This window comes from Amphiprion ocellaris, chromosome 1 (assembly GCF_022539595.1).
Source record: "Amphiprion ocellaris isolate individual 3 ecotype Okinawa chromosome 1, ASM2253959v1, whole genome shotgun sequence".
NCBI lineage: Eukaryota > Metazoa > Chordata > Actinopteri > Pomacentridae > Amphiprion > Amphiprion ocellaris.
The window spans coordinates 24,203,231-24,222,587 of record NC_072766.1 but is presented as its reverse complement, the minus strand read 5'-3'; the positions used below and the strand labels follow the sequence as shown (position 1 = coordinate 24,222,587).

Sequence of the window (19,357 nt, the reverse complement as noted above, 5' to 3'; positions counted from 1 at the left end):
CAATCACTTGTGACATCTAAACCACAGATTTGAACAAAAAGACACTTTAGAGAAACATATTCTAGCAGGCAATGACTTCACTGGAAAAAGCCATCAGCCCAGAAGGGAACACTAGTCACTTTTAACATGATACTGTGACAGTCTCTTTCAGTACGATTTGACTGGGAAACCAGAGCACTATGTTAGCCTACCTCTAGCCAGCTTTTCCATCTCAGTGAGAAGCCATGGCTCCCTGTGAATCTCCTGTATAACATCCCTGACTGTGGCTGAGCAGCGGCAGCTACTACCAGCACTGAGGCTCCATTAGGAAAGCTGCAAAGAGGAAGTGACTGCCTCGCTACAGGAGGTGCTATTTCTGCAATGACCCTTTAGTCTGATACAGACGATGTGACAAAACTGCACAAAGCAGATCAGCTTCCAGAATATCTACACTTTCGATATTGTGCCAAAGCTGCATCTAAAAAGCACATCGAAAATAGCTGAGGAACCAAAAATTATCTTTGAACAATCATAGTTCACTTCTTAAGAAAGTCCTGTTCTTGTTAATTAACAACAAAGGCATTAGTGTTAATGTGCTGTGGAGCTGACTGCGGTTGCTGAGGTGGCTACATTTGTTGTTGCTGAACACACTTGTCAATATTGGCTTCCATACAGTAACCCTGACAAGGCTTATTAAAATCAAAAGTGAGTCCATTTCAAACATCAAACTTTTATTGATGACCAGTAATTTTGATCTTTGACAGAGACCAGCAGCTGTCAGTAGTAGCTAAGCTCTTTCAGAATCCTGTCACTTTAAAAGCAAAGCAATGACTGAGGTTAGAGAGGAGATTCTAAAACCACAGCCAACTCCGTCTTCCTGTTTTACTTCCTGTTCACCCCTCAGTGTCTCTCTGTAAGAGCTGCAAGTTTACAGAAAGCAGACATCTCAGTAACTATACTTACCCAATTTATTTCTCAATCTGGAATATTTGGGGTGAACCCTGTAAAAACCTGGGGCAAATTTAGTACAGTAAGTTTAGGATTTTTCAGACCTTTTTAATACTGCATAGAAGGCATTTTGGTGCTTGTTTCATAATCATTCCAATTATGGATGAGGGAAGAGCAGTAGAAGGGACACCAACTAGAATTATTTATTATCATATCATATTTTTTTCAGCACTTCCAAGCAGTATGTAACACTCGTTTTTAATGATGAAATTAAGTGCATTAATGAGATCCAGAAAAGCGGCATTGCACAAGTCGATGATTAACTACGAACGATGATTAATTCATTTATCATTTTTACTAAAATCAGCATTTGCCCACTATGAGCTGGTGAACTTTCAAGTAACTAGTCTTAGTGTCTGTGTTCATTTTCGGTCTGACTGAGACTCTGTGGCACAATCTACTGTCACAGTCACCATGCGGAGTTTATAGCTGTATAATGTCTCCTGACAGCCTGCAATTGGATATAAAAACACCATCTATCTAAAATTACTGCCTATACTGTCTATAAATTAACTGTAAGACTTTTTAACAGTTTCTATGGCCATTTTTGAGGAAATTCAATTAAATGTTTTTTTCTCAAAAGGACCTGTTATGAGTACAGTTTAGAAGTCCAGGTTTTCCTAACTGTATACCCTAATCACATTAATGGTTATGAAAATACAGTAAGTCAGTGACAATTTTAAGATAAAAACATTGTTTCAGGGCAACTCAGTTACTTAATGGTATTTGGGTGTTTTTTCTTTTGCTAAAATCACTTCATCCGATAGATATTTCATATAACAGATAATTTAAGACTATTGTCCCTTTCTATGTAGTATAAAATGTTTTTCATTCTCACAGGAAACAAGACATTTTAGGTAAATCCCATGGCCCTGTGGTGGATGACAAAGGAAGATCATTTGGACCACATCTTACAAACAAAATTCAGATTTCAGTCTGGGACCAGAAAGTGACGTGAGCTCAACACCAAGCCGGGGAAATGTGAATAGGGGAAGTTACAAGGAACACTGACTTGCAATTAAGCAAGACAAGCAACCCCCAGCTGTTCAACTGGGGCTGCTCAGAGGCCAACAGAAGAAGATGCACAGGGCAGATCCTAGTGTGAATGCGTTCAAACATACAAATGTGGAGCAGTGTGAAGCTGAAAAGCAGCCTGGTGTTCACTCGTCCTTGGTTAAAAGGATAAATGCTTTAAAGAAGAGGCTGTAAAAGGTGACTGAAATTTGACCAAGCACAGTCCTAAAAGCTGTGCAAAACTGTATAATAAGTAACATATAGTAAAGTACAGTAAATGTTCCTTTAAAGACTTGTAACAGTTTTGATAAGAATTAAAAATTCTACGTTCCCTCACCCTGGTCTTTTTGTACATCTTGTTCTTGAGGTAGCTGAAGGTCCGGCTGACTTTTGTCACGCTTTTTCCTTCAGTGTCGCTTCGCAGAGGCCCAGGCTCCTCCTCTGAAATACTGGAGCACACATACGCACACACATACACTTAATTTTAGTCTCCAACAGTTGCATTCAAAAAGCATACCTGTTCACACGTTTTGAAATGGTTCTTTACACCACTGCAATGGTTCCATGGTCCCATGGAATCATTTGACTGCTTCTCCACACTGTTCTTTATACGACTATAAAGGTCCCAGCAGCAGTAAAAGTCTAAAGAACAGTTTTCCGGTAATGTGTATGCTCAGAATTGGACTGACCTGTATGCTAGTGACCCAGAGGTGCTAGAAAACGACCTCATACCTGGAAAGAAACAAGAAAGGAAGTGAGCAGGAGGACAAAGATTCAGGAGCAGGAAAAACAAAACGGGAGGGTTTTTTTTTTCCATTCAATTTATCCTTGTCAGGCGGAAGTTTTTCTTGTGCCATACATTTAAGGTAGTGAAAATCTAGGTGTAGGGGTGACCACACAAATCACCATGTCCTTGAATATACAGTCAGTGAATGCCCTCACTGACCCAATGGTTAGGAAAACAATTTTTTGACCAGGACACGGTCAGTTTTATGTCCTAGCTCCAAAGATTTGGCTGAGACTAGAATGAGCGACTTTATTTATATATATATATATATATATATATATATATATATATATATATATATATATATATATATATATATATATATATATATATATATATATATATATATATATATACAGAGAGGGAGAGAGGGAGAGATTTTTTTCAAACACATGGATTTCACTGATCTCATTACAAAATATATTACATATATTCTGTGTCTATTCAACTTATCACACAAAGCCATCGCCGGTTATAGCTAACTTTTTATACTCAGATCCATCTCCTCTATTATTCAAATTGTCGTTTTTTTCTGTCTTCAGTGATGTTGCTGTGTCATCTCTGACTTGGTTGTATTTTTTCATCTGACAAAACTTAACATAAATTTTTAAAAATGAAAGATGTACTCAAAGCATACACCGCAGTCTTGGTCAAATAGCAGCCATAGAGTCAAATATCACACACGCAATTTTTCTACAGAGCAATCTGCTTTCTCCTGAATAAACATTTCCACCCAGGAAAATATCCAGAGCATTGTTTGCCTGCTCTGCATCAGAAAGTCAAACCCAAAACAAGATAATGAGGGCAAAGTTTTGGCCTCCCCATGTTGCTAGCAACACAGTCAAGGAGACAGAGAACTAATGGAAATATCTCACAGATAAGAAAAAGGAAGGAACGGCTTAGTGTTTCTGAATAAAGGTGACAGGCTCATATTAATCCTGGGGGAAGAAAAGGTTTTCTGAGTTCCCCTGTAGGGTTTATGATGATTTTTTCCTTGTTCTCTGGTGACTGTGTTTATTCTTTTCCAAAGAGACTAAAGAAAGGCTAATTTTCTGTAAAGGTCAGCTAAATGCTGAGCTACGTAGGGGACAGGAGAAGCCAGGTTCTTATTTAGTGTGAGTAACAGGAATTATTACCACAGTGTCTGCTGCTGAGGTGGAAAGCGGTTTTCTACACCAGTCAGTTCACTACAAGCGTATACTAATTGCACATTCACACTGCAAGTAGCTTAATATCAACAGTAATTAATGGTTTCCTAAGACATGTTTGTTGTATCTTAACATTCCTGCTGCGTTGGCTTTTAGCATTTAGTTATATTCAGGCTTAAATTAATTTCTTTCTGTCTCTGCAAAGGCATCAGCTCTACAGAGAGCAAAACTGTACACGCCAAACTGAATTTTAGATAGTAAAAAATGAATCTTTCTCTTTGGACACATTGATACTTCTACTTGAGTTTCCAGAAAGAGTTTTGACCCCTCTTGAGAGGTGGCACAAACACCTTTCATCCAGTCACAGGTAGGCATTTTAATCTGGGTACTTGGCTGACTGCTTCATTATAATTGGGTGTGTCTGTGATTTTAATGCCTTCCCCCTAATAAAACACAATTTTTGTTTGGTTGCACTGCTTGTGACCCTTCTTAGCAGGATAAGCCATCATTATTTTCCCATTCACATCGTGAATGGGTTACAGTCACTAGATCCAGAGCTCTAACAAGAACAGCTACTCTTTTGATTCTGACATCACATCTATTTTCTATTGCAACTATGTTTACAATTCAGTACTTACTCAAGTTATCCTCATCATCACTAGATGAGGAGTCCCCATAAATGAACTGAGACTTAGATTTGGTGAGGATGGGGGAAAGGTTGAAAGAGAAGGAAATTCGCCTCTTACGTCTCAGGCGTCCTATCGCTGGGGGGCAGGGAGGAAAGAACCACAACATGCACTGATCATTTATTAAAATAAAGTCACTTTTTAACACACTAGTGTGACTGGGGATGAAAAGTAGTGATGTCATGACAACACTTGATAAATAGTAACTGATAGAGATCAAGAAATCTGGGAGAAACTGGAACAATTCTGCTGCAGTACCTGCATATTTAACTATCCTTTAACTCTCTTTGTGTGGCTCTTTTTACCTTCTCTTCCAGTTATTTCTCCATCATTGTTTTGACTGACACTGGGAAAAAATACACATCTACACCCTGAAATGATCGTGTCCATTTTACAAATTGGACCGTGTGAAGCAAACTTACAGAATTCACATTCTGAATACTCTACGTGTAATTTAATCTATTAAGACTTTAAAGCAAGATAACTGAAAAATAACTGACTGACAAAAAGCTCAGAGAGATTGAACATTACAAGTAATGACTTGACTGAATTGGTAACTTTGATGTGATATTGAAGTTAAAATAGCAAAGCAGCCTTCCAACTTGTCACTTACCATCGATGTCTCTCTGGCTGATAGCTAGCATGGATACAGACTTGGTTAGGGGCAGGCTCATGGGAGGACAGCTGTTTCGAAGAGGCCGATATGGCCTTGATTTCTGCAGAGCAAGAGACACAAGGTTGAATCAAACCCAATGCTTGATGATATGAAACAGCCAGCCAGGCATAATGTGGAACAAAACGTCATCAGTTGCTGAACTAGAAACAGGAACCATAAACTAAAAAGGGAAACTAGACACTTGATTAGTGATGTTATGTTCACAATTTGTTTTAAATTCAGTGAGAACACAGTACGGTCGCCTGAGGAAAGTGATGTTTATTAATTCTCACTAATCCCCAAACTGACAAATCTCAAATTTCCCCACTGTTTATACTTTAAGTCTTGTTTATGTACAAGCTGTACAAATCCTTTCCTCTTCTCATGAATTAGGCTGAAAATGTTTTTGAGGATTCCTTTGGGACAACTGTGTGATACTATGAAAATCTGACATCTAGAGGACAAACTTGATGTGCTTGTGTGTATGTGTGCGTGTGTCAGCTGACCGGGTCATATAGTCTGCCCTGCTCCCCTCTTTCCTCCTGTTCCTCTGTCAGAGAAACCAGGGAGCCCCTGTCATCACTGTCATGCCGGGGCATCCTTAAAGGCTCCACGATACGAGGCCCCTGGGTTGTGGGGGCCCTCAGCTCTTCTTGGCCCCCACTGAGCCCCTCTAGGCTGTAGCTGTGTGGATAAACAGAAGGAAAAGGTGACCTCAATGAAGGAGGAATGACTGTACCATAAACACACACACACACACACACACACACACACACACACTTCACCGGCCTCTCTAGGCCATTCATCACACATTTCTGGGTACACACATGTACTACTGCAACAAACACAAACAGAGACAAACATGTACACATGCACCTGTTGACAGACATACACACACAGCTGGTCCTGCACACTGTTTAGTCAGCTGAGTTATCACTGGGCTCTGGTGCAGATTTACAGCTGAAGCAGCTGCAAATGACTTCCAACATCAGCATCAGCATAGCGAGCTGTGCAGCTGTGATTTACAAACCCAATTACATCGATCTATGACTGGAAATAAGAGGCCTTGAAAAATCCTATACAATGATTATGGAGAGTAAAACTACAGCTACATTTCAGGATGAGCTATGCTACAAGGCTGCAGCTATATCTGCTTCAGGACTGACTCTGCGATAGTTACAGCTCCAGCAGTAAATCTCTCTTATCTCCAGCCCTTGGCTTTGTATAGCACTCCATTATCCAGCAAATCATCAGTCCAACACATTCAAGCATCGCTAACTAAAACTGGACTAAAAGAATCATGAGTTGGTGATTATCAGTGACCAGTGTGAAGCGGCACTCACCTATCCTCTGGGCTATAAATGTAGATGACTCTATCTGTCATATTAAGGTGTCCTTCCTGGCAGTACTATTACATACTATCCTACAGAGCCAGAAGGTCTTCCATACTGAAATATGAATAATACTGGCAGCTATTGGAGCTCTCAGCTGCAGGAAGCTACTGACTGACTGGGCAGGGCATTCACACACACAAACACAGGCATATACAGCCAGAACAACGATAAATGCAAATCAAGCAGCATGTGAATACGCCCTATTCAAAGAAGGTCATATGCTCTCAGCAAAAAAGGAAATATCTAACACACACTGTACCTGAGGGAACTAACAACCTCCACACCGTGGCTGTGGGGAGCAGAAGGAGGGCACCAGCTGATGCTAACAGAGAGTGAGGTGGAGCAGTTAGGAGATTATGAGATATAGGAGTGATGGAAAGATGGACAAGCAAGCATGGCAGAGTGACAGGGAAGCAGACAGAGGAGGATGTGGAAAGGACAGAGTTACAGGGCTGTCTGAGGACAATCACACTGTTCTGGAATAAGTGGACAGAGTAGGAACTGTACAATAACGGCTTCACATTGTGAAACATAAACATGGTAAATGGGTTCAAGTTTATTTCCTGCTGCAGTGTTGTGGTAAAATCAGCAGCACACAGGAAATCAACCTCAACCCAAGCTGTTTCACTGAAATGCAATAATGTCAGAATAGCCTGGGCACTATTAGCACTGCTGGAACCACTGCTGTGGCAGCTACTGCTTTCTTGAATGTAACAGATGTAGCCAGATGGCTACAGCAGTGGCCTATGACAATGAGAGACATGTCTTAATTAGAGCCTGACAGATATGGAGGAGCCCTGTCATTATCGGCCATTATTAGCTAGTCACAGATCCAGAGACAAGAATGTGGAGCACAGAAATGTTAAAGATGTAGGCTTCAGGTCATATAGAGACAGTTTATCAGGCTCCAGTTGTAACTCTGTAAAGCTCTAATTGCAGCTGATTTTAGGTAATTACTGTCACCACAACCTTCTGTTGATAAAACATCAAAATCTTACAGAAGAACCAGGTACAAGCTTGAACAGCCTTTTACAATCTTAAACACTATCAAAAAACTTACTATGGCCTTTTTCCAGAGCCAACAGACATTTTGCATGTCTCTTATGTGCTCCATCTACACTATTGCCTGGCCTTTTATCTCATTCTGGCCTCCATCTAGAATCTGTGAAGGGTGCAAGTTTGTTGTATGCATGCACATAGAGCATCATAGCCACGTGCATGCAACATGCATTAGCAGTAACACGCCATAAACAGTGGGACCTTTGTTTTACAGAAAGGAAAATATCCCATTCTGGGTCAGTCGTGACGAATATCATTACTGATGACCAGAAGTCTGCAGCTACCACCAACAAAACAAACAGCAGTTTTACTGTGGAAAAGTGTAAAGTTTCCAAAACCAGACAAGGCATGTCAGGTCAGTCGCACGGCAGAAGCATGCTCATTGTTTTCTTGGACATTTATATAGTTGTGCATGGGGAATAAGTCCCTCACGGTCAGACAATCAAGGCAGAGCTCTACTGTAACCTCCTGAAGGTGTCTGAGGTAGAACATTCTGCAACCTGAATTACAGTGCAATGGCATGTGGGTGGTCCAAAGCACTCTGCACCTGGCCACAGCATGGTGATTACGTATGGCTTCTTTTGGCCACAACAACATGATCGTCCCTCCCTTCACCTGATTTGGTACACTGTTCCTTTTTACTCTTCCCTAAAATGACATTCTGGTTGAAGGGCTGAGTCTTTGACAGGTTTTAGGAGATGCAGTACTCATCCAGGTAGTGCTTGACATGTTTACATAATGGGAATTACATAACAGAAGCGCTACGAAGTGTTGCACGAGCCCTGGGAGTGCTGTTTCACTGCAAAAGGAGGCTACTTCTACAGGGATGGTGACCAAATTTAGTTCAGATATGGTTTTTGGTTTTTACAGGCACAGTCTCTGAACTTTTTTTTTTATCAACCCTCATATTTTAGGCTTTGTTACAGGCCAGAAAGTTGAAATTTGAAAATGACATGTTGCTTGTGTCCAAAGCCAAACAACTACTCTACAATACCCAAGGACAAACCTATGACTGCAGTCATCAGCCCTAACTAAAGAAGCTCGCGGTGGATATGGACATACTGCTCAATTACAAATATGAGGCCATTTCAAATTCAACAACCCTCATGAGCTCAAGGTGAGAGTTCGGATCAGCCGATTGAACTGAAACAACTCTACTCTGGGTCATACAATTATGATCACTTAATGGTGGAAGCTGGCTGGCTCCTTCAGTATTTCCTCCTCTTTCCTTCTGGGTCAAAGAGCAGTGATTTACACAGTCAACAAAGTGATTCTACAGCTAAAACAACTTCCATTCTGATTTCACTGCTGTGGCACACTGTCAACTCCAGGATTGAATTTAAAACTTTGCTGATGTGGTTTCAGTCTTGAAAAATTCCCTACAGGACCTTATTACATCCCAAAAAAATCCTTTGTGCATTCATTTCTACCTCAACGCAGCTGAACCTCCAGAGCTAAACTCCTCTCTTTCTGTGTGGCTGCTTGTTATTACCACTGCAATACAAAACACCAGTGCCACAACCATCTATTTGCCATAGTACTTTGTGCACATTCCCACAGGGGTGAAAGGAGAGCAACATTTTTCAGCACAGTAGCCTGCAGGGATGGAGCAGAATGCAGCAGCAGTTCACCAAGCATACATAAAAAAGTGGGGGATCCACAAAGGTCACAGCTACATAAATTTGCCAATGCATGTCACCAGGAAACAAGTGAATGTCAACAATACGTGAACTGGTAAATGTGACGTATTAGTACCTTCTCCTGTGAAAGGCCGGCTTCCCCTCACCAGGGCTACGAATGGAACTGGAAGTGATGGAAACAGAGACAGCAAGTGGTGGATGATGGGTGAAATGAGTTGGGATTTGAAAGGTTGAAGCATCAGAAAGAACATATGCAATGCATAAATTAATGACTTCAGGGCTCCAGACTGTGGCTGAAATGAAATGGTCACATTTGCGACCTTTTTTAAGAGTTTGCCAGTTAAAATTTCAAGTCGTCACACTGTGCGAGTGCATGATGATCATTGTATTGGTGCTGCTCTAACCAGCACAGGAAGCTACTGTGTTAATCAATCGCTCTATTTTAACTTTTCAAAACCTTTTTTTGGTCACACACCTGTCTGAGCACTGCAGCTACCACAGCCTGCAATGAAGGGCGTGTAGGAAGCATTGGTAAATTGTAGCGTCTTATCGATTAGAAGATATTTAGCAAGTGACATGCTTTGCCTGCGACAAGGTGAGAGTCGCGCTACCGGTGAAAATGCTAGTCTGGAGCCCTAGAATTATTTTAATTAATGATAACTTCATAATCCTTTTAGCATGTTGGCTTTCTATGGGCACTATTGTGTGTGTGAGGCACACACTACCATTATAAAGTGGTAACACTCATGTTTGTTTAGAATAATGATCTAAAAGGAAAATATATTTGCTTTCCTGCCAAGAGCTACAATTAGAAGACTGATACCACTAATATCTGTTCATTACTCCACCAAGGAACGGCCGAGTTATGTGACGATTGGTGTACGTTTGTCTGTGAATCTGTGAATCCGTCTGTCTGTCTGTGTGAAACATTACTCAAAAACGGACCAGCAGATTTGGATGAAATTTTCAGGGAAGGTCAAAAATGACACAAGGACCAAGTGATAATATTTTGGCAGTGATGCGACTTAAAGTCTGGATCCACAGATTTGTTAAAGATTTCCCATTGGGAGATATAGCTGCCGGCACGGCGTCGCTGTAACCATGACGTGAACACTGTGTCACTTACCTGCTGATGATCACATGATTGCGATCTTACTACAAAATGATCATGATTTATCTGTTGGAAATCATACAAGGAACAAATGATTAAACTGTGGGGTGTTTCTGAATCTCATCAGTTCCTGCTGCCCGCTACATATTTAGGTCACGCAATGTAGCAAACCCCAGCCAGACAATGGTGAAGCTCCTGATGTTTCACAAAGCCTTTATTTACGTTCAGCCGTCAGCCTTATTTTGAACACAAATTCAACTTTCTGTTCTTCAGTCCTTTCTTCAGGAAACACTGTAAGAGCTTGTCCCCATTCCAGCTAGGTGCTTATAAGTTTATACACATCCTTTGCTAGACAGCAACAGCGTGGAACCGTTTTCTTTCGTCTCTACGTGAATTTTCGGACTTTTCGGCAGCGTCTTCATCATGTCAAGAAACCGCTTCTTAGATAAACTCTTCCTGTGCTGCTGGAATGGTGACAAAATTAAAGCCCATAACATTAAAAAAAACGCCTTTAAAATAAAAGCATGGAGGGAACGGTTATTTTGACAGTAGCAAAACAAAGGCTTGTCAAAAGTGATGAACTGATCAACAGACCTTTATAAGAGTAATGTACATGCAATTCGGTATCCATACTTAACATGCACATGTATAACACATGCCTGTGCTCAGCGCAAGGTCATTTTTTTTTAATAAAGATTTCATCCGTTGGAAATGATACATCAACTGAGGAGCCTTGGCGGAGTACTGCGCTCTCTGAATGCTTTTCTTGTTCAAAACGCAGTAGGACTAAGGAGATAGCTAGTTTAGTTTAGCATAGACTGAAAACAGAGGAATATAGGTAGCCTGGCTCTAATCAAATCACAATTTCCAGATAAGGAGCAGTGACTTCCTGGAGTCCGTTCTGGTTGCCAGACAACTTCTGATGTTAATATTCAAGGATGCTAATTCACTCAACTGAGAAATAGCACTGTGCATACCCCCCTGTAATGCCAAAAATAGCTATTTTTACACTGTTTGTATGGTTTAAACAAACTAATTATGATAAAGAACAAGTTTGCAATTTTCTGCATTTCTGTCAATTGTGAGCCTTTTTTTTTTTTAGTAGTGCGCCTTCAACGTGATGGTGGGTAGGTTTTGTAAACCTTGGACATAACCAGCCTCTCTGTTTCCAATCTATGCTAAGGTAAGATAACACCCTGCTGCTGATAGTGTCATGTTTACTGTACAGACATCATCTTTTCATCAAAAGGCCAGTTAAAAAAAAAATAGCTTTTAGAGGTGCTTTTGATCTTTGTTACTTGCATGTCTCACAGGACAGGCAAGCTTCCATTGTTTCAAATGCATCAATCCATGTCAACTCAGAGGAATGCAACTGAGATGCACATCACCTGTGTAACTTACATGATTTTTTTTTTCTTTGGTATACTTTGTGGCCTGTAATCTCTACATAAAGCTGTTTAAATCGCACAAGTTTATTCAATTCAATATAAGCAATAAATGCAAGAATTTACTATGTATGTGTTAATAAATGTAATTACATAACAATGACACATACATTGCTGATTCCTAATACTAAGACTGTGTGAAAACTGCTTTTATCCAGTAAAGTTCTGTCACTATGTCATTTTGCCTGGCAAAAACAGTATGACCAGCTGCTTTTCTTTGCTCTGCTCTGTGCTGGCTGACAGACAGACGGACAGCTGGATCTGAGGGCAGAGATGCTGAACAGAGGACGGAGTCTTTGTGGGCTGAACGAACCAAATGCTTCAGTAGCATTTATGCACAGCTCACTGTTAATATTAATTCCCAGTAACTCTAGGCAAGAAAGCAAAAAAAAAAAAACAATCACTATTACCAAATGTTGAACTTCTGCTTTAAAGGGGGACTAAACCGTAGACAACTCAAGGCAAATCCGACAAAACACTAGAAAAATGTTTGTCTCACTAATTAACTCTTACTAGATTTATTTTGCTATGCCTGTACAAGAGCCCAAGGTTCTCTAAATGTTTGTCTTATTTATAATTCTGTAGGTTACTCGTGTTTGTCTATGAAGTGCACCTGCAGTCAAAAATTATTCTCTTTTCTGTCATTAGTTACACTACAAAGCAAGACACCAGATGAAAGCTTGGTGGCCTGTTTTTGCCCCAACTAGATATCATAAAAACAGTAGCAGATAAATGCCTGCAGCACATGTTTTTCTGCTTTTACTCCTTCTCTGTGGCACAGACTTAAGGAATGTACAGTGTGTGTGTGTGTGCGTGCGTGCGTGTATACATATATATATATATATATATATATATATATATATATATATATATATATATATATATATATATATATATATATATATATATATATATATATATATATATATATGTATATATATATATATATATATATATAATGTGTAGTATACCTACATTACACAGAACAATATATGACTGTGACACTATTAAACAGAGCACACAACATTCGTACATGATGAAATGCAATGATCTGAGGTCATAGCACATTCGAAGAATTTAAAAAATTGCCTCTGCAGATAGTCTGTGGGAGTCTGCTGTTTCATCAGTGATGACAAAATAGTTGTCAAGGTCTTGTTCCTAATATGTGCTGCTGGTGAGACAATGTGAGTGTGAAGTAATTTGTGCTAACTCTTGACAACTGTACATGTTCCTGTGAGTGTGGATGGGTGTGTGGCTTTATGTGTAGAAGTGTGAGAACATGTGCATGAAGCTGATGTGTGTATCTGTGCCTTTGTGTGCATCTGTGTGTACAATATTGGTAGCTCCCACCAATGTCAGACAAATGGCAACACAGCTGCTCCCAGCAGGAGGAGGAAACACAGAGAAAGTGACATCAACAAGCTCTAATAATACTGACATCTGCACACATCAGGTCTACTGACATCCACTAACACCAGATTAATGCCAAGAGCCAGTGTCTAGGACAAAAGAGTAACATTCCTATCTCACACTCAATTCAACGTCATCCACAATGTAATTAGAAAGTCTTCATCTACCAACCGACCCAGTATAATCCAGACTTCTTCGCACTCTCACCTCCTCTGGTTCATCTCTGCGTCTCCTCCGTTGTTCTTTCCAGGACCCCAGCTGTGGCGGCGAAGAGGCGACAGGGAGCGGATGCTGTTTCGGAAGAGAGACGAACGCCGAGGCACCTCCGTCACTCTGTCTTTGGCCTCTTCTTCAGCTTCTCCTCCTCCTCCACCTCCACCATCCAGTCCTGCAGTGATAGTAGCTCCAGTCTGGATGCTTTCCTCTGGGCTCCAGCTGCAGCCGAGGCCCTGGCTGTCTTCAGGACTAGAACTGGACGGGCCCACGCTGGCAGTGTCGTCTGTGGAAGAGCAGGATACAGAAACCTCGCTGGCACTGTCGCCTCCTGTCAGTGGTTCATCATTCTGTAGACATCAAAAAAATGTATACATTAGTTTTATTTTACAGCACTGCTGTCCAGCATCATACAGCCACAAGGAACTGTATAATTCAAAGAGGCAGTGATAGTTTATTATGAGCCACATGAGCTGCTCTGCTAATTCAGAGTAAAATAAAGTAAATTCAATGCTAAACTCTAATGGAATTTTGATTCTTCATTTCAAGGAGCAGACGTGTAAAAGTAACTGATTTCTCTTCAAATCCTTTACTTCCATCCCATATTTAATTGAGCAGCTCTCTCTTGAAGAGCGAACTATATCTGGCACTATTAAGAGTCTTGCTCTGCTCACAGAGGAACACAGGAAGCAGAGCCTTTAACCCCGAAACACAGAAAAACAACTTGTTGGTCATCCAGCTAAAATAACATGGGAATCTTAAAAATCTAGAATTTCAATTTCAGTATCTTATCACACACACAACTGAAACACAGAACAGTAACAGAATACTATTTAATACAATTAAAATAAAAATATAACACAACAGAACAGATATCCTTCAAATCATTGATAATTATCGAGGCTATCATGTTGTACATCCATCAGCATTCCTTCACTGAACCATGAGATGATTAATAGCAGACTGGAAGAGCTTTTTAACCCACAGGAATGGAATATAATGAGGACCAAATGGCAGGGCTTAAGGATAATGAGCTAGAGCCATTTTATAGCAACACTGACATTATAACAAACACCAATAAATGATAACAACCTTGTTAAAACAAACCTTTCCCAGGAAAATGTTTCTAAGTGATACACAGTCTTTTCAAAGTCTACTTGTCATTGTCACAGGATGGTCCTATTGATCCATAGGCGCAGACAGTTGTTACTTAGCAGCTGGCAAATAAAGAGTGCATGTATGAAGTATGCTTTACACTTGTACACTAATATTTCCAAATTAACTAGCAAAATGCTAAATGTTCCAAAATATCCTGGGAACCCTTGATGAGTCTCATCTATCTGACAGCTCTGTAACATAAGCAATGAATAACACTGAAAACAAATAGTACTAGTAAAACGACTCATTGGCCTGGGACTGGTGGGAATGAACTCCTGCAGGCACGCAAACAAACACACACACGCACACAGGTTTGAGATAGCCCTTTTAGAGCAAATTTGTAGGTGTGAGCTTTAACTGGGTCTATTGTGCTGCCAGCTGCAGTGTGAGCGCTGAGCATAGAGCTGCTTCTGTTGGAGAGCTGGGAATGAAAGATCTGCTTTATGCTGTGGACACAACTTCCTCTGGGAGTGAGAGAATGCGTGTGTGTGTGTGTGTGTGTGTGTGTGTGTGTGTGTGTGTGTGTGTGTTGAGGGCAGAGAGTGCATGTGACTGCAGTTAATATTTCTGAGTCACATGACCTTAGCTTTAGAGCTAGGACAAGAATACAGCTGAGTTTTAAACTTTCTTCTACATTTTTGGCTTTTAGATCTTTGTTTCCTTATACACAACATTTTATGAGTACTGAAATTTGCACTGTCTTGCTCAAGGGCACATGAGGGATGTTCAACTCACATGCTACCCAGATCAAACCAATGACCTTCTTTAGCGTTATGAAACAGTTTCTCTACCCATTATTCTACATTTACAGTATTGTGTCTTGCAAAAGAAAGACACTTTCCCCTTCAGAGAGCAGCAAAGATGGTAATCCTCTTTTTCAGAATTTAGCTCCTGTGGTCTTTGCTCAGAATCAAAGCCTGTGGACTTCATGGCGCATTGTACTCATCGCTGCCTATCTACAGTGTCCTCAACATAGTCTTGTATACTCCCAGGCAGCTGATATTCTCTCCTCTGACTTTGTCCATTGTTGTTTACAACAAACACGACAGACGGTTCACATTTCCATGACCATGTTTCAAGAGCTCAACACAGCACAAACTAAGCGATACAAGTATTTCAGCTTTAACCAAAGGGTATCTGGCTTCAAACTGAATTTCAGCTGCAGCAGAGTGACAGCAGGGACCATGGCTTGCTCTTTCCCACCAGCAAAGTAGTGCTGCTGGCCTAAAAAGATTTTTCGTAGATGTTTGGCATCTCAACCTCAGGGTGCTGATAAATAAAAAAAAAAACGAACAAAGACTGAAAATATCTCCTTCATAGATGCCACACAGTCCCTATAGGAGTAGCTGCAGAGGCAAACACAAAGTGTATTCTTGCTGTCCAACATGAGTGAACCGGATGTTTGGACAGCAGCCAGCAAAGGAGTTGGTTGACACTGAATTTGCTGGTAAATCAAAGTGAATGCAGCACATTTGTTTCTTTTTAAAATGTATTTATTGTTGTTTCTGCAGCTTGGTTCTCTAACAACTAGGTTCACACTTATATAGCAATACATAGTCTCAACTGCCAGCTAAGTCCTTTAAGTTATATTGACGTATATAACTTAGATTTTTTTTTAAAAAAGACATATATTGTTATTTTTTCTAGTTTATTTCTGTCTCTGTTATTTCTTGATTTTCTCACTTGATATAGAGTTTTGAACCAGTAACTAGTAAATATTGCGAGACTTTCAATGCATTATTAAAGAGCCCCTCTACAGTGATCTGATTTTAAGGAGGTGGAGGTAATACCTTTCTGAAGATGCTGTCATAGCCCGGCTCTGCATTCAGGAAGCTTTCTATGTCACTGCCAGAGTCTCTGTGAGCTGAGGAGGGACAGCTGCTGGTTCTACTGGGCAAAATGGGAGATGCTGAAGACTGTGGAGATCCTGAAAGACAAAACAATTAAGGGTCAACACTGAAATATAGCAGGTTGAAAATGAGGGAGGAAATGATGCTAAATGGCAAAAAGTGTATGTGCTATATTAAAAAACTAATATGAAGGTACCTGAAGAAATCTTGAAATTTTAATCAGAAAAAACATTGTGGTAAAATATGATTAAAGTCACATTCTGTGTTGTTATTTTCTCAACAACAGCTGTTGAACTGAATAACACCATGTTTCCAGAATAGTATGCTTTCATTCTCTCTTACAAAACATAAGCAGGTCTGTTTGATATCAGTGAAAAGACTTCTGGGAATCTGAGAAAGTGTGAAAAGCAAGGCGGATCAATGACCAACTATCCAGACTGAAGCAGTCTATGCTCAACTGCAAAGGCAAACAACTACTGTCTGTATGTTTTAAAAGGTCTGAGGGCAAAACTGAAGTTAAAATCTAACTCAGAAACAATGACAGCTCAAAATGTTCTTGATGTACTGCAAAACAACTTTCATAAAAGAGCTCCATTAGTCACCCTAAGGCCAAATGGACACCGATGCTTATACAAAACAAAGACTTCCTGCAACGCTTTGTTTTACTTTTAAAATAAGAAGTAATTTTCATGTCTGTTAGCAGCTGTTTTCTCAGTAAAAATGACATATATCACACAGTTTGAAGCCTAGTGTCTGCAAACACGAGCTACACCGATGTGTACGTAAGTCATCAGTTCCCCATCTGAAACCTAGATAACTTAAACCATTGCTCACACTCTTAAACCCTCAGCTTAAGATCCCACTCCAGTTTTCTCACTGAGTCCCGGTGCTCTTTAACCAAAACATGCATTCAACAGCAGCCCACCATTAGCCATTTTTCAGTTTACACCCACTATTCTCATGGCCTTCTCACTGAATATCAAACAATCCACTCTATAGTCAGCACACAACACAACAACTCTTATGCAACAAGGTTCTGGGCCTGCAGTATTTTGTACATGTAAGGACATGTACAGATAATATTCCAGAGCAAACTAAAAGAGGAAGATTGTACCCAGCCACAGATGTATACCAGTGGGCTTACTTTAGCCCGCTGCCAAGAACAACTGGATGAGATCATTCACCAAGTTTGTTATTTTGCGTTAGTTTGACATCTATTTTTGCACAAAAAGCGGAAGTTATTCTTTATCCCTTAGGAAAATTTTGCATTCCCTGTGCTCATGTGAGCTAGAGGAAGTTGTATGTGTATGTGTGTGCTCATCCTTTCTAAGTAGATGAGTGGAATAAGGTAATAAAACATCCATGGTTAGTGGTTAGTGAATTTACACCGACAACATCCAGAGCAGAAAATAGAGAAAATGTCAATATCTACTGATAACTGAAGGAGTTGCAGAATTAGAGCTTGCACCAGCAGCAACATTAAATGCTAGCGATCTCTGGCTTCACCAAGGGGTTGCTATAGGAATCCTGACGCTAGTTGAACCATGAAGCTACAAAGTTCAGCTCAAGTCAGCTGCTCTAAGGTTGGGGGATGAGATGAGGGGTTGCAGAGGGAGTGGTTCGTTACTCAAACATTTAACATTACAGCTGTTGTTACACTGCTCGAACATGCACTAAAACGAAAGAGCACAATTGAAAGGCTTGCTGCAACAGAATATCTAGCATATAACTGACATATAACTACTGGCCAGTGTCACACCTAAATGCAACTGCAGGAACATGTAGGTGGTTGGAAGGTGACGTATAAACAAAAGACCAATGCACTCAGCCCTGACTGAAAGCCTGCTAAGCCCAAGACGTCAGGAGGGATCAACAGTCTTCACAGTATTGACCAAAACAGTAAAACAGCACTGACACAGACACTACACATTAAGTAAAAACACATCATGAAATCGACTAAATCAGCATTTTCTGCAGCCAAAATATTTTTTCTCAGACAGTGAAGAGCCAATTTCACTATTAAGCAAATTCTTGAGCTGAAAGGATGGACTAAACAGCCGTTTCAATTTAAATTATTAAAATGAAAACATCCCTGTGGCATAATGTTGCAAAGATTTGAGAACCATTGACAAAAAAATACATAAAAATTTCTAATTACAGGGCTTCAAAGACTTTATAAATGAAGCAATACTGAATTTTCTGTTTGAATTATTTTGTAATCAGAGGTGTCAGTATGTTAAATCCCATTTAAAAAAGAAAGTAGTGTCTCTCTATTTGCATCCAACATTTAGAGCTGTCTAAATGTAGCAGCAGAGCAGATGGCCTCAGTTTACAGGGCACATGAGAATTTCTGTTTTCTTCTTCAATGAAAAAGCATCTTAGAATGTTGCAGGAGCAAAGGTCACTAGTTTAATTTCAACAACTGTTTCTATCTGTCAAACAACCACAGGGCAAACCACGCCTTGCTCACTTATACAGTAAGTAACATGTAGAAATACACAACAATACATGCAGGGAGATGTCCTATTGGCTGTCACGTCATGACATCATCACAACTAGGTCGCTATTCTATACACAGTACAATATGGTGGATACAATAATGCTCTGAAAATGAAATCTACACTAACCTTTGACCCCAAGTGCTGAATCAGACCTTGGCCAAGGTGGTTTTGGAAGTTGATGCAAAAACATTTTACTCTTCTTTCGTCATATTTCTCGGGTCAAATGTCCGCTACAAATGGAGAATCTCTCACTGTAAAGGTGAAATGAGTGCGAATATGTTTGAGGAGCGGTAAGTGGT

The 19,357-nt window shown here is 40.1% G+C and overlaps 1 protein-coding gene across 9 annotated transcripts in view; it reads right to left on the bottom strand.

The window, feature by feature from the left end:
- LOC111587385 (A-kinase anchor protein 13) overlaps positions 1-19,357 on the bottom strand; it is a 107,788-nt gene that overhangs the window by 28,603 nt on the left and 59,828 nt on the right. For 5 of the 9 annotated variants that reach the window (XM_055009605.1, XM_055009601.1, XM_055009600.1 and 2 more), the window contains 9 exons: positions 16,498-16,634; positions 13,544-13,899; positions 9,486-9,533; positions 6,931-6,993; positions 5,784-5,961; positions 5,236-5,338; positions 4,575-4,700; positions 2,691-2,733; positions 2,339-2,450 (listed from right to left, as the gene is read on the bottom strand). In XM_055009605.1, the coding sequence (XP_054865580.1) occupies positions 2,339-2,450; positions 2,691-2,733; positions 4,575-4,700; positions 5,236-5,338; positions 5,784-5,961; positions 6,931-6,993; positions 9,486-9,533; positions 13,544-13,899; positions 16,498-16,634 (1,166 nt within the window). The remainder of the gene's footprint in view (positions 1-2,338; positions 2,451-2,690; positions 2,734-4,574; positions 4,701-5,235; positions 5,339-5,783; positions 5,962-6,930; positions 6,994-9,485; positions 9,534-13,543; positions 13,900-16,497; positions 16,635-19,357) is intronic. The other 4 variants (XM_035942492.2, XM_055009618.1, XM_035942496.2 and 1 more) reach the window with 4 other exon arrangements.